General features: G+C 43.8%; 2 protein-coding genes across 4 annotated transcripts in view; one reads left to right on the top strand and one right to left on the bottom strand.

Moving 5' to 3' along the window:
• The window catches only part of frem2b (FRAS1 related extracellular matrix 2b), a 79490-nt gene extending 75366 nt beyond the window's left edge, over positions 1-4124 (top strand). The window contains exon 24 of the mRNA XM_086164952.1: positions 1951-4124. Within this exon, the coding sequence (XP_086021078.1) occupies positions 1951-2445 (495 nt within the window). The 3' untranslated portion in view covers positions 2446-4124. The remainder of the gene's footprint in view (positions 1-1950) is intronic.
• Positions 4125-6979: 2855 nt separating this feature from the next.
• LOC147224198 (tripartite motif-containing protein 3-like) lies at positions 6980-25730 on the bottom strand. 3 transcript variants are annotated; one of them, XM_086164832.1, is made up of 13 exons: positions 25598-25730; positions 18665-18840; positions 16895-17135; positions 15009-15160; positions 14736-14916; positions 13926-14655; positions 13278-13381; positions 13026-13193; positions 11939-12107; positions 10389-10448; positions 10071-10141; positions 9071-9211; positions 6980-8994 (listed from the first exon to the last, which is right to left on the bottom strand). In XM_086164832.1, the coding sequence occupies exons 2-13, from the start codon at positions 18811-18813 to the stop codon at positions 8842-8844; spliced, it is 2319 nt and encodes a 772-aa protein (XP_086020958.1). In that variant the 5' UTR covers positions 18814-18840; positions 25598-25730; the 3' UTR covers positions 6980-8841. The 3 variants fall into 3 exon arrangements, with proteins under 3 accessions (XP_086020958.1, XP_086020959.1, XP_086020960.1); XM_086164833.1 differs by lacking the exon at positions 10389-10448; XM_086164834.1 differs by lacking the exon at positions 25598-25730 and having other exon boundaries at positions 16895-17085; positions 18665-18797.
• Between the last annotated feature and the right edge of the window lie 1407 nt (positions 25731-27137).

Below are 27137 nucleotides of genomic sequence, written 5' to 3'. Positions count from 1 at the left end.
AGACCGCGTCAGCCGACTAATCGGTTCATTAGAATTGTACCGAAGGAAATACCTTTTTATACAGATCTAACTGAGTCTTTGCAAAACGCCTGAGTGATATCTGGTTCTGCTTATGGAGGTCATTTTCTCATAATAGTCCTTAGCAGCTGTTGTCAATTGGAAAAAATATATATTTCAAGTGGTTCCAAGCCCAAGACCATATGGAAATGAGATCCTCTGAAATAATCAGATTATTACGGTTTATTAGAGCATCGCCCCGCCAGGTTGATGTGAAATTACAAATTAAACAGTACAAATTAAATACAAACATGAGAAACGTGCTTACATAATGCGCCCCATGAAACTCCTGCTTTCATGCTTTGATTCCAACTGTTATTAGAATGTTAATAATGACAAAAATGTATATATATATATATTCACATATTCACAGATACACTTGTTTGTGTTAAATGTGTATTTTTCCGTAAGGTCTGTGTTTACAGGAGGTGCGAGCTAGCAATTAGCTTGGAAAAATGTCGGCTAACATTAAGAAAAAAGGTACAGAAAGTTACGTTTTTAGCAAAACTTGGAATACAGATGGCTATTTTCAGAAGCCAAAGGTAACGCTTAACTCATAGTTTATGGTTTTAAGGATCGTCTCGTGCGTGAAATATCACAATTTGAATCGCTTTTAACAGAGAAATGGAAGAACTTGGCCCAAACAGAGCAAACACCGACTTGTTAGCTTAGCTCGCTAGCTGCAGAGCTAACAAGGAGATGAGCTGTCACAAAACTCCACACGCAATAAATTGATAAAATAAAATAGACAGTAAAATTTTAAAAATTAAATAACAGTGAGCCGTTTTCTATGGGTGAGTTTTTCAAAGGCTTTTTAGTGGCAAAATGGAAGGAGGCTTCAAAAAATATGGTAGTGACTCATATACAGGACTTAGAATATTGTGATAAAGTTCTTTATCTTCTGTAATACAATTTAAAAAACAAAAATTACTTTTTATGATATTCTAATATTTTGAGATAGGATTTTTGATTTTTTTTAAGATGTAAGCCATAATCAGCAATATTAAAATAACAAAAGGCTTGCAATATTTCAGTTGATTTGCAATCAATCCAGAATCTATGACATTTTTGTTTTTATCATTGCATTACAGAAGATAAAAAACTATATCACGATACTCTAATTTTCTGAGACGGTCCTGTATATAGGAAAAAAAAGACAATTTTCACTTTTTGAGCAATTTCATTGTCAGTTATTTCAAAAACAGGTGTTTTGACACTGCAGAACCGACTGAGCTGGTGAGAGTAAACAGAAAAAAACATATTTTACGTAACTTGAAGGCAGACGCATCGACCTGTAGATGTTTTATCCAGTCTCTGAGGTCATAAACGTCTCAAAATTGATTTATGTCGCGGAAACTTGTTCTTTTGCTGCTCATCTTGGCCAGGTGACTCTTGAAAAAGGGAATGTTAATCTCAATGAGCTTTTTCCTGCTTATATGAAGGTTTTAAAAAAGACAGAAATAAAACAATATGCATGTTTTTGGGATATAAATGACATCGCTTCACATTCTCACAACGCAATCTTAACATTAACAACTGAAAAACCAGTTCGCCGCCACTTTTTAAAATAGGTTCAGTCGAGCAGATTGGAATTAGAGGGTCCCTCAGTGTGTGTGGTCCAGGTCACGATGATCAAATCTTAAATCCTTCTTATCCCGACCTGAACATTGGATGACCTTCAAATCTTCACTTTTCTGCACCTATTCTGGGTTTCAACCAGAGCTTTTTGATTTTTTTTTTTTTATCTACCAGCCTAAGTTAAGACCACCTACCTTACATGCAGGCCGAACATCCGTTTTTTTTTTTTTTTTTCTCAATATCGCCGCATTAAAATGCTCCCGCGTGAAGAAAAAAAAGGGGTTTGTTTCAAACATAAACTTCCGCTCTCTGCAGGTGTCTGCAGGGAGAGAGTGGTACATCCATACCATCTACACCGTCCGCTCCAGGGAGAACGCCAACCGCGGGATAGGCAAGCGGAGCGTGGAGTACCACGCCGTAAGCCGGCGTTCTCACCAACAACCAAAAGGTCGCCAGCGCAGCAGGAGGTTCGCCGACGATGTGCCGGACATCATCGAGGAGATCGGCGTGAACAATAACCGCGGTACCAACATCCTGCACATCTCGCTGGACCGAAGCGGCCAGGTGAGGGCCGCCCCCGAGCGGGAGATCTCCACCGAAGGGGTGATACCCCGCGAGCTCAACCGCAGGAACGACAGCGACGACAAACTGTTGATCATCATCGGCGTCTTCGTCGGGCTGCTCCTCACGCTGCTCGTCGTCATCCTGGCGGCGATCCTGGTTCGATCCAAGCGGGACAAAAAGGAGGCGCCCAAGAGCTCCGCCAGCGCCGAGCCCATGGTGACCCAGGGCGACAGCTCCGAGGTCTAACCGACAGACTGTGCTTTGAGAGTTTTATTTAACTTTTTTTTTTTTTTTTTCTAATTTGTTTTGAAAGTGCCTGACGTTTGAAATTGAATTGTATGTGTGTGTGTGTGTGTGTGTGTGTGTGAGTGAGTGTGTGTGTGAAGCAACACAAACCTTCAAGAGCTTTGCGCTATGGGGATATCTACTTGAAATACTGCATCACTTCAACGCGGCGGGAGACACAACCCGACCTGAGGAGACTGACTGAATATTTGTTTCAAGGCACTTGTCAGATTGTCAGCTCTCGACTATTGATTTGCTTTTGAATCCAAAAAGAAGCGTTTTGGGGTTTGTTTGTTTTTTTTTTTTCCTTTTCTGTTTTCCAAAGGTGCTACAGGAAATGCAGCGTGAGTTTAATGCCGTATTTACCGGAGAATGTTGCTCGTGTGTTTGATTTGCTCAGTCGACGGTTTACTCAAAACCCGTTTGATTTATCCTCCGATTCATTTTGTGCCTAAGAAATCACAGGATTCTTCTTCCTTTTTTTTTTTTTTTTCCGATGTTCAATGTGTGCGTTACGTGTGGGTCCTGTGTAAGACATTGACTCAAATGAAAAAAAAAAAGTATTTTACATATTTGTTTCCTCGTGCTTATACGTTATGCATGCATTTATTTTTGTACTTTAAAAGTTGTTTGAAATTAAAAAAAAAAAAAAAAAAAAAAAATCAAAACGCTGATTTGAGTGAATTCGCTACCGTTTGTGTTTTATAATGTGTTCCGTAAAATCCCGTGAAACAGTATTTATCAGAATAGCAGGAATCACAATCCATCCCACCCCCGCGGACGTGAAAATTTTTTTAAAGCCTTAGAATTGGCAAGTAATCGGATATTAAAATTGGGATCATTCAAGTCAGCTGGTCTGCAACGCACAACTTCCGACAGCACAAGAAGCTGTCCTCGTGTTGACTACTGTAACTTAGTTTCGGCCGATCCAGTGGAATTCCACCCAGCGGGGCCACGTGGTGATTCTAGGTTGTTAAGCTGAGCACGTATTTATTTTTCAGTGTTTTTTTTTTTTTTTTATATACTTCTTTCAGCACAGACGCAAATTGTCTCTGGCATATTTTGTCCTTGAAAACTGAAAATCCCGCCCTCCCTGCGAATCACAATAAACTACTGTAACCTGTCATGTTTGCATTAAAATATTGTGAATGAAACCAATGTTTGCTATTTTTTTTTTTTTCTCCCCAGATTCATTGTGTTACCTCATACTGCTTTACAAGAATAACTTTGTCATGCTCCAGAACCACTTCAATCAATGCTTGACTTGTTTTTTTTTTATTATTATTTTATTTTATTTTTAAGGGGAACCTATTCTATGCAACCTATGATATATCTGCACAGTGTTTTACTTTTTTTCCATGCACAAAAATGTTGCTAATCATTGTATAACACTGAATCAATGTACTGTGCTTCTTTTTTTTTCTACATCCCGATGCTTTTAGTACATTCTGACGTTTGTCTTTTTGTTTCTCTATGCACATGTATTTATGTATATACATATGTTTTACTTGGAGTTATACCCACTGGATGTTTTGAGGAATGGTTATTGTCGAGAAATGCATTCTGTACGTGCTGTAAGTATTTGTAACATAGACCGTAAGCACAACATGGTCTGCAAATAAATAATTTTTTCAAGAAAATTACGTTTCATACAATCTCTAAGTTATTCAAATAAGCAATCTATATATATATATGTTGGCACAGTGTCAGTGCCTCCGCCTTACACAAAGGAGGGCGCCGGTTCAATCCCAGCATGCAAACTTTTTTTTGCAGTTTCTCCGGCTTCCTTCCAAAAACATGTAGTCGGTTTATTGGAGACCCGGACATGTGAACGCTTGTATGTCTTTATGATGTTTTCCCTTGTTATCCTCCAATTTATTTCTTCTCAACTTAAAAAAAGGTATTAAAATGAGCGGAGGAGCCGGACCAAGTAAGGAGCCAAAAACTTGCCTCTTCCATAAGGAAGTAGGAGGAGGACTTTAATTTTTACCATGTCATTTTCAAAATGCGTTCGCCTCATCTGCCAGTCAACCATCGCTCTTCTGAAGAAGGGAAATGTGGAGCAGCGTTTTCGGACCGTTCACGAAGACTATGACAACGACTTCCTGCCGAAAACTGAGCCGAGGAGAAGGGTGAAGGAACTAAAATCACAGTTGTCCACTTATTTATGTGACTCAACCTTTTCCCACATGAAGTTCATTAAGTCCAAATAAATTCTACCAGGACCGATGATCATTTGGAACCGTGCTTGTGGCTGGTTGTCAGAAATCAGTGGCTGATTCCATTCAGTGCAAGTCATCAAACTAAAATCGTGACAAAAGGTGTTGAATTCCATTCTGCAATATGGGTTCATGCAGTTATGCAGGGTAAACCAACTTATATTGTGCATATAACGAATTCTCAATGTACGTATACATTAATATACGGGACTTTCTCAGAAAATTAGAATATTGTGATAAAGTTCTTTATCTTCTGTAATGCAATTAAAAAAACAAAAAAATACTTTTTCATGATATTCAAATAATTTTAAGATAGGAATTTTGAGCTTTCTTAAGATGTAAGCCATAATCAGCAATATCAAAATAATAAAAGGCTTCCAATACTTCAGTTGATTTGTAATGAATCCAGAATGTATGCCATTTTTGTTTTTGTAATTGCATTAGAGAAGATAAAGAACTTTATCACAATTTTCTAATTTTCTGAGACAGACCTATATATTTTGCATTTTTATAGTACATAGATCATTTCGACTTGGAGGTTTTATAAGGAGCTTGCATGCTGAAAAAGTGTGTGCACCCCTGGTCTACATAATATGAATCTAAGAGTAAATGTTTTTTTTCCATATGATGTGACTGAGAGAGCGAATGGTTGCATGTCTGGATATGACATATGGATGAATGAGTCAATGGCTGTGCGTCTATAGGTGGCTCTGTGTTTTACCGGCACAAATTTATTTCGCGTTGTGCAATATTGTGCAATATGGGCTGATGCGGTTATGCAACGTACATCAACATACATTGTACATATAAAAACAAAGTTTTGCATTTTTGTTGTGGGTGGATCATTTTGACTTGGTCATTTAATAAGTGCTGAAAAATTGTGAGCACCCGTGTTTCACATGTTTGACTATAAAACTTACTTTTTGTGTCACCATAATTTGGTCATTCAAGATTCCATAATAAATTAACTTATTGTTCAATAGGCCACCTTTTACATCAGGGGTACTCAATACGTCGATCGCGATCTATCAGTCAATTGCAAAGGTAATACTGGTAGATCGCATAAAAAAACAGACATAAAAAAAAGAAATAGGCATCAGCCTCTCGTCCAGCCCGTCACTTGATTGACATACAGGGCAGCCAATCAGATGACATCTGATTTTTTTCTGATACTGAGGTCACTGCACGTGCACAAACAACGGTGCAAAGTGCAGCAAAAAGTTACCCCTAATTTTAAGCCCTTGGTTTTTATCTCTTGAACTTAAGAAAGAGTATAAAATGTGTGGGGGAGCCGGACCAAGTAAGAAGACAAAAACGTATCACTTTGATACGGAATTGGAGGACTTTTTTTTTCATGATGACGTTTTCAAAGTGCGTTCGGCTCATCTGCCGGTCTGACATCGCAATACCAAAGAAGGGTAACGTGGAGCGGCATTTTCGGACCGTTTGTTGAAAATGCGATCTGAGAGAGAGAAAGGTGAAGGGACTGAAATCCCAGTTGTCTAGACGGCGGTCATTTTTCACACAACATAATTAAAAAACGAAAGTCGGGACAGAAGCATCGTTCCAGGTGAGTCACGTCATTGTTAGTAAGGCTGGCTGGAAGCAGCTACTGAATCATAGCTACTGAATCATATTGATTCATAGTGATTGATTCATATTGAATCATATTGATTCAGTGATTCATATTGAATCATATTGAATCATATTGATTCATATTGAATCATATTGATTCATATTGAATCACATTGAATCATAATTCGGAGACTATGATTCAATCAGAGTGAACTTGGGTAATGACAAAAAAATGCACCGGTACATATTTATTTTGTGTTGTGCAATGTTGGCTCATGCGGTTATGCAAGGTACATCAACATACTTTGTACATATAAAAAGAATGTTTTGCATTTTTGTTGCGGGTAGATCATTTTGACTTGGCGCTGAAAAAGTGTGAGCGCCCGTGTTTTACACGTTTGACTATAAAACGTACCTTTTCATGATAAATGACCTCGGGAGATGGCGTCGAAAACAGAGCGACAAATCAGTAAACCATGTGCTTTTATTACCAGTGCATATTCAAAGATAAAATGTCATTGGTGTGACACAAACAGCAGCAGCAACATCTCGGAAAAAAAAAGTGACCGTCTCGTCTCTCAAAAGATGTCTTCTCCGGCCTCCGTTTGGCAACGAGTTAAAAACAGATCGCGCCCTCGGAAAAACATCGGCTTCCGGGTTCGTCCGAGGGGGTCAAGGGGTCGCGTCCTGCAGGTGGGAGAGGGGGTTGATGATTGCCGGGGCGTGTTTTGGGGGGGGGGGGGGTTCACACGGCGCCGAATCCACGTCAAACAGGAGAGGGGTTGTGGGGGTGGAGGTGAACCTGCAGCCTTCGTGACGCTTGTCCCTGTTCTTCTGTGGCACCGGTTTGTCTCGTATTCCCGCGCACGACGCCAGGGGGAGCAAGCGGCAAACGGCTCGACAGGAAAGGAAGCCCCTCCCGCCCTTCCCCCTTCAGAGGCATGGCTTCTACGTGGTGCAGGCAGACACTCGGATTCTAACAGCTTATCTGAAAGCCTAGCGGATAACAATGAGCGTATTCTAGACTAAAGAAAAAGCACGGGCGAGGGAGGGTGGAGGGTTTCGTCACCTAATAAACAGATTTTCCATCAATACTTCAACGCGGGGGGGGGGGGCGAAAAATAATTAAAAAAAAAAATGACAGAGATGATCTCCGGTGGAAAGAGAATTTGCACAAATTGGGATTACAAATACCCGGATGTCATGCCATAACACATTTACAAAAGGAAAGGAATAAGGTTTAAATCTGTTCCACTGACACAGTGATCTAATTTGGGTATATGTCCTGAGATGTGTTTTTCTTTTTTTGTTATTTATTAAATATTAGCACCTCAATGAAAAATACCCTTCAACTGTAAAAGGCCAAATGCGTGTTTTAGGAACATTTATCCGTAGCCTAGCATTATTTTCCGAAGAGTGAAGTTATAAAGACTCGGTTTGCTGTAAGGCATCTGAATTAAATTCAAGGTTTGGAAAATAAAAAATAAAAACAAAAGAAAAAAGAAACTGCTGATGTGCGGGAGGATGGCTGTGGACTCAAAGCCTATTTTAAGTTGAAGGCTCCCTTTACTGAACCGGATAAGGTGTGAGCTTCAAAAAAGGGAAAAAAAAAAAAAAAAAAAAAAAAAAAAGCACATATATTTAGAAAAATAATCTGTAAAAAGCCGAGCTAACGTATAAAATAAAATTAAATAAATTAGCTTTTTTTCCATTGTTTTGTTTTTTTTTTTCCTTAAAAACAAATAACAAAAAAAGAGAAGCATCCTTGTGCTGCTTATATTAGCAATAAATATTCTTCATTTAAGCATGTGCTGGGTACGTTTTAGAAACACACTTTGAAACAGCTGCCACGCGTGCACACGCACTCACACTCACACACTCATACTCTCACACACACACACACACACACACCTGGAATCCTTTACTGCTGCTCTCCGAGTAGCCCAGAGGGCCGTGTGTTTTTAAGGTCGTAGCACATACGTACGGAGTGATCTAATATACACAATATACATTTATGTATGTACAGTACATACAGCAAATCAATGCACAGATGGTGGTGACATTTCTATGTAATGCAATATGAAAATTTACATTTCATTGCCGGTCTTTAAATTGTAAGCAGTAACTAGTTCCGGTAAAAAGCAATCGACGGGTCCACTACGTTGTGTCTTAGGGTTTTAAGATAAAATTGCATGCATTTGGACAAATTATGGCTCATTTTTAAATATTTCGACCTATCTACGACCTTGGCCATCTCGCAGGTGGTAGACGTTTCATAAACCGTCGACGGCGTCGCGACACACACGCGCACATTCTCGACGCCATCTGTCCCAAGGACACTTCGACAACCCCCCCCCCCGTTTCGAAAAAGCGACGTCCCGCGCGCACACACACACACACACACACACACACACACACCGTAAGCAAGGAGAACTCACATCCCGAAATATCTGACGACGAGCACGCGAAAAAGGCCGTGTTGGAAAAGTCATTGCACCCTGCGGATCGCGTCGGCCGTGTCGTCATCGGAGCTCACGGTGTTGGAAAAACGGCCGCCGCGGATCTACTGCAGGTAGCGGTAGACCTTGAAACAATGGTTGCCGGAGTCGGCCACCGCCACGTGACCGTCCGACGTGAGGGCCAAACCCTGGGGGCCGTACAGGGGGTCTGCCGATGTGTTGATGTAGGACAGGAAGGACCCTGAGCTGTCGAACACCTGGCGAAGGGGGAAAAAAAAACAGCTGAGTGGACGCCGACTTGCAAACCATTGTGAAATGATCCGCTCCACCCACCTGGATGCGACTGTTGCCCCAGTCGGCGACGATGATGTTCCCGTTGGCGTCCACGGCGACGCCCGTCGGAGCGTTGAACTGACCGTTCCCCTCGCCGTGGGAGCCAAATTTAAACAGGAACTCTCCGTCTGCATTGTACACCTGCAGGAAAGATTTAACACATGAATAAAAAACAAACAAACCGCACAGTAATACTTGAATTGATAATACACGGGTATAATCTTCTTTTAAAGCTGGTAAGACGACAAAATATGTCCCTGCACGTCGAATCAGACATGGCGAGCATTTTTTCCTGAATTTTTGCGAACGATTCACTCGAAATACTCGAAAAGTTCAATTGAATGCAACTGTGAATCCTAAAACACAAAGGTTTTAGATTATTTTTGAAAAGCACTTGGATTTAAGAATAAGAATAAGAAAAACTTAATTTATCCCGAAGGAAATTGTTGTGCCAGAGTTTAAAGTAAAACAAAACAATGATAAATAATAGTAGGAAATTGTATAAACAGTAAAAAAAAAAAAGGGGGGGAGAGAAAGAAATACAAATAAAATCTATAAAGTGTCAAAGTCAAGGCTATAAAGTGTTTTAAGGACTAAGTGCAAAATAAAATTGGGATTATAATGATCTGTTAGATTGTTTGCAATTACCCCATTTAAGGATATTAATCATGAATTTAGTTTTTATGCATGTTTTTTATTCATCCATTTTCTCATTTACTCATTTCTGCATGAATTAATGCATTTATTTTATTTTTTTATTTTTCTTTATTTTTATTTTGTAAAAAAACATAATCGCAGTTCACTTACATTACATTGTACAATTACATTTTAATAGTAATAGCAACAGATGAGGAATCACCTAAAAACACGTGGTCAGAAAACGAATGGATAAAATTGAAAATATTCTGGTGAATTTTTTTCCGAGATGTTTGCAATTACAGGAAATAAGAACCCACAACGACATTATTATGCAAGCGAGATCCCGGCCGTGCCAACATACCTTGACCGAGTGGTTATGGAAGTCAGTTACCACAATTTCATTTTTGTTATTTACGGCCACAAAATGAGGACCTGGAAGCAACAGGAGAGACAGGAAGAGAGGAAATAGAGGAAAGGTGAGCATCCAACCGCTTAACAAAACAGGAAGTGGAACTTCCACACAGTTTTTTTTTGGGGGGGGGGGAAAGGAAATTACAAAAGAAAACAACAAAACAAGACACAATGGTCACAGAGACGTAGAGCTGAGGTGAGAAAACACTCCAGAGGTGGCAAAGCTCACGAATCAACAGGTCACACTCACGAGGGGGGAATTACTTACTGAAAACAGGGCCAGATTTACTAAGCTTTTGTTCCAGTGCTATGTTTGCACCGCATTTTTCTAAAAGAAAAGAAAAAGTACACGTGAGAAAGGTTTCAACTGAAAGCGTACGGCTGCTTGGCGGGTTCGTGCAAAGCCATTCCCGGAGGCGGGGCCTTCCCAAAAAAAAAAAAAAAAAAAAAAGCGCAATCCCCTTGCTCTGCATGCATCGGTGCACGTTACCGGCTACCCGATCCCTGGTTTACCGATGCAACTGACTTACCTGTGCTTTCATTACCATACTAAGTGGTCTGCACATGCAAAATTACTATTATACCGCAAAAAATTACATTTGTGGAAGGTATTAACCGCAAAAAAGAGACATACAACTATTGCTCCCTCATTCATATGTCCTACAGACAGGGCTGAGTCATATATATATATATGTCCTGTATATATATATATACTGTATATATATATATATATATAATCATTCACCTTCTCAGTCACTCATCAAATAGACTCATTTGCACATCATATGCAAACATTCACTCTCATTCATCTGTCATATAGAGTCATAAAAATAGATGACTTGTGTATACACTGTTTGTGTGTCTATATATGTGTATGAATCAATATATGTATTGATATGTATCATATATATCTCTCATTCACACATCATATTGACAACCATTCACTCTCTTATTAACGTTGCCGATGAATCTCCTGCACGTTTTGTACCGTGGGAGGAAACCGGAGAACCCAGAGGAAACCCACGCGGACACGGGGTGAACATGCAAACTCTATCCAGTAAATTTATGCAGTAAATCTGGCCCAACCAGTTGTTCTGGCTTGTTGTGCATCAACATCCCTTCCTTTCATAATAAACATAAAAATTCACAGGAAGTGAAAATTTTGTAATGACACTCTGCTCTCCTTTATGTCAAATTCAGAGCGTCAGTAATGGTGACGCTCTCTAAAGATCTGACCGCATCCCCAATAAATTAAATTTAAAATTTCTACAATAATGACTTCTCACCGCGTGCGGCCTCAAGTTAAATTTTCTGACAAATACAATTCCATTAAAATACATTTAAACCCCTGCGGTCACCTGACATGTGGTCCATGTCAGATGACTATAATAATACGAGATGATGATTGATTACCGTTTCCAAATCGTCCCCTTTTTGTAAAAAAAAAAAAAAATGTTTCCCATGCCTTGCAGTTAGAGGCAATTAATATTCTCTGGATTATATTGGCGTAAAAGTTTTATTATTAGTGCCACGTCAGAACGATAGGTGACCCGTCTACACGTGATAGGAATATTAACCGTCCCCGCTCGGGTTTGATGCATTTGAAAGGAACTAAATCAAAAATTACAAATGGATTTAATCCTGTTTCGTCGAAACGCACACACAGTGTTGCGTTACATTATAACAGCGGCAATACAAATTGAATGCATGCTAATTATGGTCATTATCACTTCCTATAATGATTATTTTGTATCTGCAGTTGCGCGATTGCAATTTCTTTAATATCTTTTTTACAGCTGGGGAAACTTTATTTCATACCTGCAAAATGTCTGTCTGATGTGCCCCTGGCTCCGAACTTTGTTACCAGCTTCCCATTCGATTGGAAAATGAAGACGCAGCAGGCCTTGTTATCCACGGTGATAATGTGCCCGTTCTTATCCACCGCCACGCCTTTGGGTCCCATCAGACGGCCGGCGCCGATTTTGTTCTGCGATAACCAGCGGCGACGGATTAAACCCGAAATGACAGCAAATCAGTGTTTCCCGACCTTTTTTGAGCCACGGCACATATTTCACATTAGAAAAATCACACGGCACACCACCAAATAAATATGTCAAAAACATTTTTTAACCAATTAGAATGAAACCGTAGTCTCAATTTACTAAGTGTGAAATCTAATGTATCTAATGTACGAAGATTCATCAAGTTGCAATGCAAATTTCCCACTGATGTGCAACTACAGGACAGCAGATGATAATTAGCTATGAGCTATAATCTGGTACAAACATCTATGCCTCTGTGCTTAATGTATTTGTACACTGTCCTAATAAACTTCTAAACAAACAAACAAATTTTCCAGAACACTTTTTTCAATGTCCGAAGACGTGTCATCAATATGTCTGAAAATTGTATTATAAGAGAGAACTCTGGCTATTTCTTTATCAACGCCAGAGCCGAGCATTTCTTCTACAATGATTTTGCTGGCAGGTAGTATTAACATTTTGCTACGATGTGTGGCTGTTTGGATTTAGAGATGAGTTCAGCAGCTTTATAGCAGCTTTCATTGCTTTCTCACTCGTCTTGGTGGTTTTCAACAACGCTGCCTGTTTGTTTACGCAGATACAAGTACTTTTTATTTTAAAAATGTATCACGCAAAGCGTCACTAATCACTCTGATACACAGATTAATCAACTACCCGTTGCCATCGAGTGGGCACGCTGCCCACATAGACATAGGAAGACACATTATTTGCGTTGAATAAATTATTTAACGGACCAATCAGGTGAAAGTGGACATTTTTCCACGGCACACCTGATGATCTCTCACAGCAAACTAAAGTGCCGCGGCACAGCGGTTGGGAAACACTGCAGTAAATCACCTTCTTTCCCCGGACGGGACGATTACCTTGAACTTCCCGTCCGAAGAGAAGATGCTAATCCATCTGTTGTCGTAGTCGGCCACGATGATGTCGCCGTTCATATCCACCGTGACTCCGGTGGGGCGCTGCAGTTGCCCCGGGGAACGACCCCTGACCCCGAACCTCATCTTGAACTGCCCGTCATTTGAGAACACCTGAGAAAAGTCCTTTTTTGTAAAACGGCAACGTGCAAATTGACCGCGTGTCGCCGTGGCTTCTGAGATAGAGGAGACTCTGACCTGTATACACTGGTTGTTGCTGTCGGCAACCACGATCCGACCGTTGCTGGAAGTGGAGATGCCTTGCAGATTTGTGAATTCGCCTTTGTCCCGGCCTCTCGTTCCTGTCGAATCGACAATGACCTCAGTCCTCGTGCACGAACGGAAGATATGCATTTTTAGACAACGTGCGTATCAATCAGCACTTCTAATTTTTGCTAAAAAAATAGCCAGGATTAACCCTCATATTATGTTAAAGGTCAATTTGACCCATTGGGTCAATGGGTGAAATGGGTCAAATTGACCCTTAACATAATATGAGGGTTAAATCCCCATTTCCTCGAATAAATATATGAGTATACATGTAATTGTGTTCGAGAAGTGCCCTTAATGGGTATTTTTTCTGCCTAAATATTGTACTTCCGCTTCATTTATTATGAATTCTTTGGCTACTTTTTTGAAACGGACACATTACGCAACGGCTGCTATGACAACCGTCCGCCGCCCCTCGCATACAAGTTCTTCTTGCACCGGTTGGACGCTTCATGCAGGATTTTCTCGTCAAAATACTCGACGCTGTTAAAAAAAAAAAGGGCGACTGCAACTGACATCAGGAAGCGGCATCTGAGTCAGCGGGAACCATAATTAGCCGGCCGGTTATTCACCCACCCACTCGGTAGATCAGCTCGTCCTCTATCGGATTTTCCTTTTTCTTGGTGGTGCTGTACATACTGGAAGGCCTGCGCACAGCCTTCTGCCTAACGTGACCGCCGCCTCCGCTCGGAGACTTGACCCTCCTCTTCACGTCTTCCGGCGACTGCAGCACATCCGAGGGCTTGACGGCGCGCAAGCGGAAAGGACTCCCCCGTACCGGCTGTTCGTACAGAAGCAAGGAGAAGGAGAACTCCCCCTCGGAGCGGAGGGTGTATCCGACTTCGTAAGTGCCGTTCTTGTTGTCCACCACCTCCGCTTCGGTGCGAACTCCCTCCGCCGAGACGATCTCCGCCCTGAGAGCGGCGTTGCCCGTCTTGACCAGTTCCCCTTCTTTATCCTTGGTGGTGACGGTGACGCTGGTGTGCTGGCCGACCAGCGCGTGTCTCAGGCCTTCGCCCGTGGCGACGCTCGTGTGGCCAACGGCCCCGGTCGTGATCAGGACGCCCAAGTTTTGGATGGAGCGCCGCAAGCCGTCCGTTTCCACCTGGCACTCCAGATGTCCGTTTTCATGGGGATACTCTGGGAAGGTGTATCGCTCCAGGGCGATGACCCGCTCGCCCATCTGCTTTTGGACCAGGAGGACCTCGGTGGCGCTGCCGTGACTCAAGGCCTGCTCCGTGAAGTTGCAGCTGCTCTCGATGTTCTCCTTGCCTTGTAGCAAAGAGGTCAGCTGGGCCTGGAGCACCTGCGAACACCAGGACGAGCGGCAAAGTCGGTGTTTGCAAATTTACACTCCTTCCCGTCCGAATAAAGTCAAGACCTGACCTTCTGCTTGCTGCTGCAGATGTTTTCCACCTCGGTGGTCAGAGCGTTCTTGCGTTGGTGCAGTGCCTTCTCCAGCTCGTCGAAAGTCTTACCGATCTCCGTCACCGCCGTGTTTTTCCTCTCGGTGAGCTGCTTCGAGATCTCGTCGACGAGCTCGATGGCGGCCGTCAGCTGAGGTAGCCTGCGAGAGAAGAAGGAGAGACCAGAAGAATGAAAACCCGTCGGGTCCCGAAAACGACAAAGACCTCGAGGGTGAAGTTACGGCGGTCAAACCTGCTGCGCACTGTGTCCAGCTGATTCTTCAGGGCTGTCTTGTGCTGCTCCAGCACGTCCCTCAGTGGAACCGTCACATGTTCCCTGTGCTCGCCCTCCGTGCACTCCAGACACATGGCCGTCTCACATGACTCGCAGTAGTACTCCATCACCTGCAGATGGTGCGGCGGAGCATGAATACCAGACCGTGCGCTCCGAAGTGTTGTCGTGGATTCGCTCGTTCATTATCACCCATTATCATTCATTGTTCTTATTCTTATTATCTACACCGCTCATCCGGCCAATCGGGATTGCGGTAGACGGCGTTCACCCTGATCGATCATGTCGATCACGGGGCCACACGTGGAGACGTTCTACCATCCACGTAATATAGATATGCAATCATTCACTCACACGTTCTTATAGAAACATACAACCATGCACTCCCTCATTCGCGTTGCGTGTAGAAACATAAATCCATTCACTCTCTCATTCACATGTTATATAACGATTACTCACTCGTTCATGTTATATACAGATATATGATTTATATATAGATATATAAATTCATAAAACCATTCACCCTCTCATGCACATATATACAATAATTATACAATAATTCTCTTGTCCGCTCATAATTCTTATAGAGACGTACTACTGTGCTCTGTCTCATTAAGATGTTATATAGAGATAAACAAAAAAACAACCTCTCATTCACACATATATACAATAATCATACAATAATTCTCTTGTCCGTTCATTATTCTTATAAAGATGTACAACCGTCCACTCTCTCATTAAGATGTTATATAGAGAAAAAATCACCCTCTCATTCACATGTTATTGAGATATACAATACTTCACTCTGTCGTGCACACATCTCATAGACTTTCTATAATCTCTATAATATACAGATACAAAACCATTCACTCTCTCATTCACATGTCATATAGAGGGATACAACCATTCACCCACTCATTTATGTTATACAGCAGGGGTGTTTAACTCATTTTGGTCCGGGGGCCACAAACAGCATAACTTGATGTCAAGGGGCCTGGACCAGTAAATTATTACCTAGAAGTAACACTAAGTCCAATTTTTCTTTTGTTTTAGTGTAAAGGAGGCAAAAGGGTAAATTATATAAAAACCTTTTTTTGTTTGTTTGGAAGTTTATTAGGACAGTGTACAAATACATTAAGCACAGAGGCAGAGATGTTTGTACCAGATTATAGCTCATAGCTGATTTCCATCTGTAGTCCTGGACAATACAAATACATACAAATGTAATGAGCTGTTCCTCTAAAAAAAAAAAACATGATGAATTAATATTAAAAAAGGCCATTAAAAAAGAAGTGATGAAATTACACCCTAAAAATATTGTTGAGTTCAAAGAAAAAATCTTGTCACTGTGGGAAAATTTGCCACTACAATTTATTAGAAAATTGATCGGTAGCATGTATAAGTGGAGGTATAATGTTTGCAAGGCTATTCTGGTTATTAAATCAATCTTTTCAATTTTTGCCTGTTATTTTTTGCTATCATTTTTGTGTTTTTTTAATAAAAAGAAAAGGTCGTTTTAACAATGTCACTAGACATTTTTTCATCGAAAAAATCCTTTTGTTTTCAAATTTTGAAGCCAAAAATACATTGCAAAGTTTACATATTTTCCTTGCCTGTTTTTTTATGAAACCCACTGTATAAAACCCCCAGATGCATGTGAGAAAAAACACAAATATTTGATTTCAGGCAGGGGGGCCACAAAATATTGTTCCGAAGGCCGCGTGTCTGAGACCCCTGTTACATAGAGATATACAAATATTCACCCTTTCTTGCTTCTTGCAAAAGCGCCACCCCTGTGACCCCCATGCTGCTCTTTTTGATGAATATATCGATAGCGTCTCACTTACCTTGCCCTCGTGGTTCGGGCAGGAGAGGGGCTGGCAGGCCGTGGCCGCGCTGGCCGACTCCAGAACGCTGCAAGCCTCGGGTTGGTCGCATTCGGGGTCTCGCTGCAGAACCTCCATCAGGTTTGTTATGAAGAAGTTGTTCTGCAGGGCGGCCACGCCCTTCTCGGGCAAGATAGACGTCTGTCTGCACACTGGGCAGGAGAGGGTCAAGGACTGAGGGGGAATATAGTTCTGTAGGCATCTGAGGAGGAAAATTAATGAGAGACCGGTGTGATAGCGGGCGAAGGCTTTCATTTATTTCTGGGAGAAGTTCCTAAATCCACAGAGACTGTGGATCTTCTTTTCCCTCCAGCCGCCCCCTCCAGAGGAACGCCACGGTCGATCATCTGCCTCCATCCCACCCTCTCCTCTCACACCAGCTTACTTCATATCCTCTTTTAGTTCAAACCTCAGCACCCTTCTACCTAGATCTTCACTATCCCGTCTTTGTCCGCGTCCAAACCGTCTCAGTCTGACTTTAACTCAAGAACATCGAAGGCACTCGCTCCTGATCCTAGAAGACCGGTAGAAGAGCACCTCCATCTTCTACAGCAGGGGTGTCAAACTCAAATACACAGTGGGTCAAAATTCAAAACTGGGAAAAAAGTCGTGGGCCGACATTGATATTTACTGAAAAAAATCTTCCTCCAGATTTAATAATGAACCCAAACAAGTTTTGCTTAAAAACGAAACACGTAACAAGCATGGCTTAATACTATACGATATATAACTTAATATTGCACACATGCGAAATCCTGTTTTCTGCCTAAGTAGCAGGGTGCTAGTGTTAGCGTAAAGTCGCTATGACTACTGTCAGGGTGTTTATGGGTCCTGCTGTGATTTTCGTCCCAAAACACCAGCAGAAAATTCTGGGATTTCTAGAATTAGTAATACAGGCACTATAGACTATATCAGCTCTAAGAGTCATTTGATATGGCTTTGCGGCCCAAATATTATTACAGTGCGGGACAAATTTGGCCCGCGGGCCAGAGTTTGACACGTATGTTCTACAACTTTCCTGTCATTCTGGCTGATACTCCTGTATTATTTTTCTCCACCTGTTCCAACTTTCTTGCATATTTTTCTCCACCTCTTCTCCAGACTCACACCATTGTAGTTAAAATCCTCCACCTTCTTCACCTCTACCCCTCATACCCTTAACGTTCCTTAACATGTATTCCGTGAAGAAAAAAATGTAAAAAGAACAAAAATGTGGACGGGTGCCGGGATGTCTGACAAGTACGAAAATGATGTTAATCATTTGTTATCTCATTAAACCGAGAAAGATATTTGGACCGACGGGTTTTACGGTTTGCTCTCCACCAGCGTCAACAAAACACCGCAGCGGGAAATAGCTGGAGCCCTAGCGCTTGTAGCTCAGGAATACAAAACAGCTTATTTCTTCACTCCCTTCTATGGTCCTAAAAAGTGTTGAAATTTTGGCCTCAAATGTTGAATTTAATGTTGGAAATTACAGATGTAACACCTGCTGATGTAAATATAAACAATGGATTCATATGAAATCACACAAGGTTGTTTTTTTTTGTTGGTTTTTTTTTTTGGAGGATTTTCTGCACAAAGCAGGGTGTCAAATTTATACAGGCAAATATAAAGAGTCAAATCAAGCGATGTGTCATCATGGTTGTTTTCCTCTCGTCCATTGGTGTACCGTTTGCTCCCGCTTTGATACGGATCGTAAATAAAGATCGAGCGATCGATGGGGGAACTTACTTCTCGCAGAAGGTGTGCAGGCAGGGCAGCACCTTGGGGTTGTGATACCGATCCAGGCAGATGCTGCAGACCAGGAACTGCTTGTCGATCTGCCTGACCACGGGGCTGGTGCTGCTGCTGTTCTCGCGCTTAGCCATCGAGAGGGACATTCAAAGATGGCGGAGAAACCGGTTAACCTGCACACGCACACATGCACAAAGAGGGGGAGGGGGGGGGGATAGGAAAGGGTCAAGGGAGGACTGGAGAATCATTCAAATTGTGTCAAGAGGGCGTATTCACCGACGCCAAGCCTGAGCGCAAGGAAGAAATGAGTCACAATGCGGTTTGCCTTAAAACCGCATCCACTGTGATCTTGTATCTGCTAGACTTTTTTATTTATTACATGTATTTTACATCGCCAGAGGTTGTTGTACTTCACAAGTGGAAATCGAGCGAGCGGGAAAGATTAATGCACGGGATTCAGACTGCAAGGGCCGAACCTTAGCGACGCGTCCGTGTTTGCGCGGGTGTATTCCGTTGATAAATACGCCTGTGAGCCAAAAAATAAATAAAAATTGCGTCAATGTGCCGACGCCCGGCGTTGATGAATTCGTATCACCGGGTCAAGCGGAGATTATCTCTACATGCAAATGACATGTTGGCGTATCGGGCGTGTTTTATGTGGTTTGCACGAGCAAGGATTATCCAGCATCACAAGCACAAACATTGTAGTACTTTAATGCGGTCAGTGAACACGGTTTATGAACCTTTCTTTTATCTTCCAGCTGATAACAGCTTTTCGCCTATTTTTCCAACATACGTAAACCAATGAAGTCGCTAAAATTCCATGTTTTCTATCTTTTTTTTTTTCTTCCTTCTTTTAGGCTGGAAACTGGGTCGCAGCATTTAAAAAAAAAAAAAAAAAAAAAAAATCACCCGCCAGAAGCTCTTTGTAGTTGGCGCTTCACTTTTCTGTGTTTCGAACGATTGCATCTGTCCCGCGTCATCCTTGGACAACCTCGCAGCGTCTGTCTTCAATAAAAGCTGGATATCCACTCTCAAGCAAAGGAGGCGCCGCGAAAATAGAATCGTAATGGATGCGAGCCTTTTGTCGTCAACACAAAAAAAAAAAAAAAAAAAAGGGCCTGATGCCTTTACAAATTTCCATCTGCATCGTGTTCGATGAGTCGCCGGTGAACCCTGAGCAAATTTTTCCTTTAAAAATCACCCCTTTTTAGCTCAGATTGAATCATGCACCTACGAGATTCAATGTGAGGAAATAAGGAAAACAACAACCAGGCGCAAAGAAAGCCTTCAAACGGGTCCTGAAAGTCAACCATCACCTTTTCGCGCGACGCTCGCGTTGGCCGCCGGCCCCGCCTCGTCGCTCAGGTTAAGACGACGAGGCTTTTTCTGCTAGACCGCGTCCACGGGCCTCAAAAAATAAAAATAAAATAAAAAAAATACAGCTGCTGCCTCTTCCCTTTGATACAGGGGGAGAAGAAAGAGGAAGCTCGGAGAACGCCACTCCCCGAATTCCTCACTGTTCCTTCCCCTTGACACCCAGCTGGCTGTGGTTCAGGCACCACCTGTCTGTCTGTCTGTCTGTTTTGGGGGGGGGATTGTGCGGCGGCGGTTGCGGTTGACGGGGGGTTTCGCGTGGAGGCGAGGGAGGGCCGCTACACACAGAGCCGTCTCACATGAGCAACTAGGCCGCAGAAGCATCTGCCCCGCGCTTTCTGCAGCGCCGAGGGCTAACAATGGCATTCCAGCTCTGCTCACAATTCGCCGGCCTACAACCCCCCCCCCCCCCCCCCCCTCCCACCCCCGCTCATCTCCTCCCACTTTCTATTGTGTGTTACATTCCCCACCATCCCACCCCGAAACCTCCCGTCCACATAAAATGCTCCCGCGGCATCGTCACCCCCTATAATTCTTGCAGACGGAAGGGTTTTCACCCCCCCTCCCTTTTGTTGTAGGTGGTTGCCGATGATCACGAGGCTCTGCTGAGACATTTCCCCAAACCGCACCGCCGTCATGTCCGAACCCCCCCGAGGGCCCTCCCTTCCCCTCCGCTGCCCCGTTCCTTTCACATGGACTCTGAATTGCAGCAGCTGAACGGTGACATCAGGGAGGAGGGCGGGGGGGGGGGTCGGCGGAGCCAAAGCCCTCAGGCTCCTCCTCATTTGGCAGGCTCGGACGCTAGCCTTTAGGGCCGCAGCGCCGCGTTCTCCGCCCTCCGCCGTTCCCCCCCCCCCCCCCCCCCCCCCGTCTCGGTTCCTCCCACTCGCCTCGCCACAGAAAGCGGATCTCTCTTTGAGGAAAAAAAAAAAAAAAAAAAAAAAAACACAGTCTCCCTCCCTAAAGTGGAGCCCGGTTGCGACTGCGCCGGGGGGGGGGGGGAAGAGAAGTCCGAAGGTCGGTTTCCAGACGCCGACATGCACGTGTCTTTTCTTTCTACACCCCTGACGAGGTACAAGGGGAAGGTTGACGGGAAACAAGGGCTGATGAATCTACGTTTTGAGGAAACGGCGGCGAGATGACCTCTCGGAGGCTTTGTCGCTGGAACCGTTTGCTCAGCACTTCGAGCGGATGAGATCACTCGCCCCCCCCCCCTCTCATTATGCAACAGCTGAATTTGCATGAAATGAAATATAAATAGCACCCATAGCATAAAAAAAAACATGAAAACAATAACGGTTGCACATTTTTTTTAAGCGTTTCTCCTGCAACTCTCACCCCGCGGGGCTGCTAAGTGGCTTAGCGTCCTCCCGCGGGGGTCAGGCCCTGTCTGCCGTCTGGATTATCGCGTCTCTCCCGGACTGCGGTGACACCGTCCCCGGCCAGACCTGACATGGGAGCCCGTGCCTCACGTGCAACGTGGACTCTTTGACTCGGGGGGGAAAAAAAAAAAAAAAAAAAAAAATCCCCCGCTCCTTGCCCGTCCTCGGACAATTTTTTTTCCCCCTCGAATGCGTTTGGGCCGATAATATACCGTTTAATGGGATAATGAGAGAATCTGCTAAGCTTTCACACCATCCAACCTTTCGCGGCCTTGCTTTTCATGACGGCGTGCGCGTTGCTTTGAAAGCCTTTCTGCTCGCCGTAAAACAAAATGTTAAAAAAATGATAAGACCCAAAACGCCCCCCCCGCTCCTTTGCAGAGTCAATGTGATAAAAGCAATCAAGATGGCTCGTGAGTCAAAAAGCTAAACGGATGATTAATTAACATTTCCGGGCTTTTTCGAGTTATTTATTAAAGCCATCTCAGTGGAGAAACACCTCAATAATTGAAAACAAGCCATTAACATTGAATGTGCTCAATAGCTTCTTAACTGCACCTCGACGAGAAAGGTTTTGGGACGGAAAAACAGCGACAACGTCAGCAGGAAATAGGAAAACAACAAAGGGGTTTCCTCCCACTGTCCAAAAACATGCAGGAGGTTCACCGGAGAGATTGTCCAGATGTTCGAATGAGGCTGAATGGTTGCACGTCTCTATACGCTGCGTGAATTCAAAAACATCATATTTTCATTGATGGCAATATAAAAGTATATCTCTACATGTGAATGACTGCGAATGAATGAATGAAAATAATAAATAAAGCTCAGTCTATACAGTAGTTCAAGTTCAAGATAGAGATGTGGTAAGGTCTCACAGTGATGTTGTTGTTAATGTGTTTAGAATTACGGTTGCCATGGAAACATGGGCGGAAAATGCGTGAAACATCAAGTATGAGTGCGTTAGTAGCATTTAGCTGCTCCGCAGCCTGTTCATTCAGACAACAAGGATCAGTAAAGAGCAACCTAGGATTCCATCGGGTTCGTGTCTAATGAAAGCAGCTCTAGTTACTAGGGCGGCGGGATCATTCCCCGGCTATGACTCCGCAGGATTCCAGGATGTTTGCACTTCGAGGGCCATAAAAAGAATTCTCCCTTCCTCCTCCTGTGTTTGGGTCAAAAGGCGAACGCCATATTCTCCCGGCTGCGTCAGTCCTCGCTCTTTCCGTTCGCTAGTTTCATTTAAACCGCTATTAGATTCTTTTTTTCCCGTTGTTGTCGTCGTTGTTGTTGTTTAACTTGACAATAACTTCCACCGCGCCCCAGACGAGCCGGCAGAGCCACACGCCGCGGACTAAGGCCTTATTTTTTTTAGAGAAAGCTTCCCGCCAGACCTGTGAACACCGCTGAAAACGTTTGCACGACCTGAGGGAGGAAATGTTGGCCCGCAAGGATCCCTTTAAATATAGACCAGTTTATAGTTGCGCCCGCATCTGCTGTCCATCCCCGCATGTAAGAGTGTGTCTGTGTGTGTGTGTGTGTGATTGTGCAGTAATTGTTTCTATGCCCCCTGGGATCTTCTGCAGGAAAAAGCCTCCTGCTGTTTTCTGTTTAGTGATTTTCGTGGTTCGGGAGACTGAATGCAACATTTAAAGTGCGCTTGTCAAACATGCAAAACCATCTCCCCGTACGCTGTTTCCCTTTCACTCTGTTTTCACGATTCAAGAAAAAAGGAAATCGATTATTCTTTTGCACGCGACCTGATTCATAGTCGTCAACCATATCTGCAAACGATGGATGATGCAACAACCAGAACCGAAATCTCGGCCTTTTGGAGAAGTGAGAAGCGCCGGACGCTACGGTTCACAACATGGATGAAAAGCTGCATTTTGGTTATAAAGACGGCGTCTTGATTCAACGCGACGTTCTTTTTAGGGGTAACTGCTTATGTGCGTGTGTTTGACGCGTTTAGATTTACATACAGACGCAAATTGTGTCAGGTAAGGAGTCTAAACAAACCGGTAAAAGATTAGCGCGGGTGTCCTTCAACTTCCTTTGTCCACCAGGCCGTTAGATTGATGAGCCCTGACAAGCTTGATGAAAGGGAGTGACCGCGTCAGGCGAAATACAGTAACAGACAGGACTTCTAAATCCACGCCGGCGCCGCAGTGAGGGAGTCTGGGGAGACTTTAGCGTCTCTTCCTGTTGGCCAAAAACAACACAAAGGCCCGCAGAAGACAATGCGGTATGCAGGTCCCCCCAAAAATGCACTGCAGATGATAGAAAAGGTTGCGTAGAGTGTGTGTGTGTGTGTGTGTGTGTGTGAGTGTGGGGTAACTCTGGTCCCGCAGAAAGTCACAACGTCCTTGAATCAACATCGTTTTCAGCGAAACGCTCAGTAAATGAATCAATCGCCGGTGCGAAACGTCGGCCCGAGAAAATTGGCCAAACCGGTGATGAAAAAAGGCCAAATGGGTCCTTCCTCTCCTTGCGATGGCGTCATGATAATTGAATTAAATTACGACAAAGACCTCTTTGACGGGGCTTTTGTAGTCCATTCAAAAAGTTCATTCGTTGTTAGGGAACGTAAATGGACTACAAAAATGGCAGAAATGCATTATCAGGGCGCGTTGACAAACACCTACAGAGAAATGCGTCCTCCTGAGGTTATTGAACGTCCGACAGCCAACGCGAGTAACGCATTTAACGGTACGGAAAGCGATTGAAAGCGCTGACTTGGATAAAAAATGGCTACCGCCAGTAGTTCAGAAAAATCTATCCCGAAACAGCGCGTCGTATTGAGTGTTATGAAATAACTGAACGTTCTTCAGCATAATGAGGCAAGATACGATCAATACGACGACTTCCTGGTCGACAAATGAGCTATAAATCATTGCCTCGGCTCCGCTGGATTACCTAGTAAAATGCTGACTGTCCACATTAATTAACGTGAATGCAAAGTATTTCAGTTATCACCGGGATAATCCTGTATTTTACATAACCGGTAACGAAAACTTCTTGTTTTAAACTGAAGCCAGTTTGGTTTCCTGTTGTTCCGGTAGCAAAACACATAGGATGGGTGGCCCACAATATTTTACATATAAAAGGACGATGCTAAATAGATTATTTTAACAGATGTGCTGATTTGGAGAAAGAACACTTATCAGTATGCCTGATCTTTTTCAAAAGAAGATTGATTTTTTTATGCAAATAGCAGATAGGATCAGGCTCATTGCAGCCGTGTCTGCCTTTTGTTCGAATTAGTATTCAAAGGTTGTATCTTGTCGCTCCCCTGATGAACCTCTGCTTCCAGTTATTGGGAGAGAGTGAAATCAAAAACACGTCCCGGCGCCTCTCGATCGAAAACGCCGCCTCCGAAATCCAGGGGCGTCTGCCCGAAACGTGTCCGTTCCGGCGAGCCTTCGGAGAACGCGCCTCCTGAGGTGGTTCTGCACGAAGGCGGGCCGTGTCTCGGGACGGCGCGGCCCGTCGGCGAGGCCTCGGTCGGACAATCCTGGGCCGGAGGCGCGAAAATCCCCGACCCGCCGGTAACGGAGGGTGGCGAAAGCGAGCCGATTCGCGATACGGTTCCCCGACGGCGCCCTGCACGTGGGATTTTCGGATAAGACGATCAATGGAATACTGATCCTCTCCTCAAAAACCAGCGCGGGGGGTTTGGGGAGGAGAGCCGGGCCCTGCAAACTGCAGCGCCGATGCCCACCTGCTACAGAGCTGCCAGCCGAGGGGGGGCGAGGGGGGGTGCGGGTGGGTGCCGGGGGGCCCGGAGGTAAAATGGAGAAGTGTGTGTGGGCTACCTCTGGAAACACTAAAAACTCAAGAGCTATCTTTTGCTACATGCAGAAATGCTCCATTGAATGCATGGCGCCGTTTAAAAAAGGGAATATCACATATTAGCTGAAGGACAGTTTTTTTTCCAGTGTCTGTGATTTACCCGCTGAGCAGATGCTGGATCGGAACTGGGAAATCAATTATTCATCCGCGCCCACATCGTTGCTTGAGATAATAGCACAAACCAGATGGTAAAAGCAGAAACATGATACAGCAAGGGGTGGGGTGGGGGGAAGTTGGGGTGCTGGTGGGGGGGGGGGGGTGTTAAAAAAAAAAAAAAAAAAAAAAAAAAGGGAGTAAAATGGCCACATGAATTGTTACTCACATGAATTCCCAGCAGAGAGGAGAGGAGTGTCAGCATTGCAAGCGGCAGAGAACGCTTCCCATTGTGAGCAGCCCAGTCCTCCAAGAGCAAAACCCACAGGCCGGGCGACAGAAAGGAAAGGGCAGGGTCTGTCTGGAAGAAGGAGAAGGGGGACAGTGGACTGTAAGCGAAAGGGAGGAGGGCGGCGGACGGGTTGGGGGGAGGAAAGCGGCGCCCTGCTGGCACCATTGGTCCAGTTGCGCGCGGGAGGAGCCGAGGAGTCCAATGGCCGACGGAGGGGGGCGGGGGAAATGCAAACCGGATCGAATCTGACTCGAGGGTTACCGTCTGTCTGGTGCAAAGGGGGCGGGGCCCCGCTGGCTCCGCCCAGTTCTCCTTAAAAGGACAAAGAATAAATTAGCAGGGGTGCAAGGAAACGGTGTTGCAAGAGCATAAAAGGAATATTCCCACCGATATAAAAACCCTTCGCTCGCAGCGCCTCGACATTTCCTCCACAAAGGTCTCAGCGTCTTTGTGTACTCTGTGTAAACAGGAAAGTGGCTCAGTGGGATGCAGTATGAGTGTCTCCGTGTGTGTGTGTGTGTGTGTGTGTGTGTGGAGACTGTGCAGAGGTAGGTAGGCCGAGGGTGGATGTGAGATTCAGCAGGCGTCTAATGGGATCTTTGGTACAGATAGACATGAAGGGCGGGGAGGCTCGGCTAAATGCATTCGGAGAATATAAAATAAACGGCAAAAAAAAAAAATTAAAGTGCTTTAGGAGTATTTTAGACAATATTAGGGATATTTTCTAAATGACAAGGTAGTTGTTGGTTGGACTTGGCTGCAGTTCAACGAAAGCGCTTCGCCGAGGGTGGGGAGCTTTGGGTGCGGGGCAAACAAACAAAAAAAAAAAACAAAAAAAAAAACAACACGTCACGCCGCTCCAGACTGCAAGGCGGGGTTGCCATAGAGACTGCCTCCGCCGCATCTCAGTCAAGATGGCTACCGCGGTCTGGCGCGGTGACTCCGACCCCCCCCCGCCTGTAACCTCCTGGATCCATTACGTCATCATCAGGTGTTTAACCTCTGACTCTGCTAGGTGCATGAATTATTCTCATAACATGTTGCTCTGCTTTGTCTAGCCTGGTGAGAATTTAAAAATAAGTTCCACACCAGATGAGAAAAATATAAACAAACAGAATTGCTTTAGAAAAATTAAATAAGCCTTTTGGGGACAGAACAATAATCTGGATCTGTATATTCTATTTTCTGATAATACATGAGTGATATAAAAAATAAATTCTAGAATATAAATATATTGGTTTAACACACATTTTGAATAAAACTAAGGTTTTATGAGATTCGTCATAATTATACGTAAATTTTGGCTACTTAATCAGAAATCTAGAGATAAACTTACTATTAAAACCAAACCAATTAAAGTCATATAAGCAAAACACACACTGGCTCAGGACATTTGACATTTAAAACAAAACAGCGTCACTTCACACACACACAGACACACACACACACATACTTTGAAAATGTGACTGCTTTCTTT

The sequence above is a fragment of the Fistularia commersonii genome, chromosome 18 (assembly GCF_037954325.1).
Source record: "Fistularia commersonii isolate RoL2024-O1a breed Wild chromosome 18, RoL_Fcom_v1.0, whole genome shotgun sequence".
NCBI classification, from domain to species: Eukaryota; Metazoa; Chordata; class Actinopteri; order Syngnathiformes; family Fistulariidae; genus Fistularia; species Fistularia commersonii.
This window is presented reverse-complemented; position numbering and strand designations above follow the sequence as displayed.

Coding starts and splice junctions, on each gene's coding strand:
- LOC147224198 (XM_086164832.1), bottom strand. CDS start 18,813: ATGTCCCTCTCGATGGCTAAGCGCGAGAACAGCAGCAGCACCAGCCCC. Junction 17,136..18,664: donor CTGCACACCTTCTGCGAGAA/GTAAGTTCCCCC, acceptor TTTCCTCCTCAG/ATGCCTACAGAACTATATTC. Junction 10,449..11,938: donor ATCAGACAGACATTTTGCAG/GTATGAAATAAA, acceptor CTTTTCTTTTAG/AAAAATGCGGTGCAAACATA.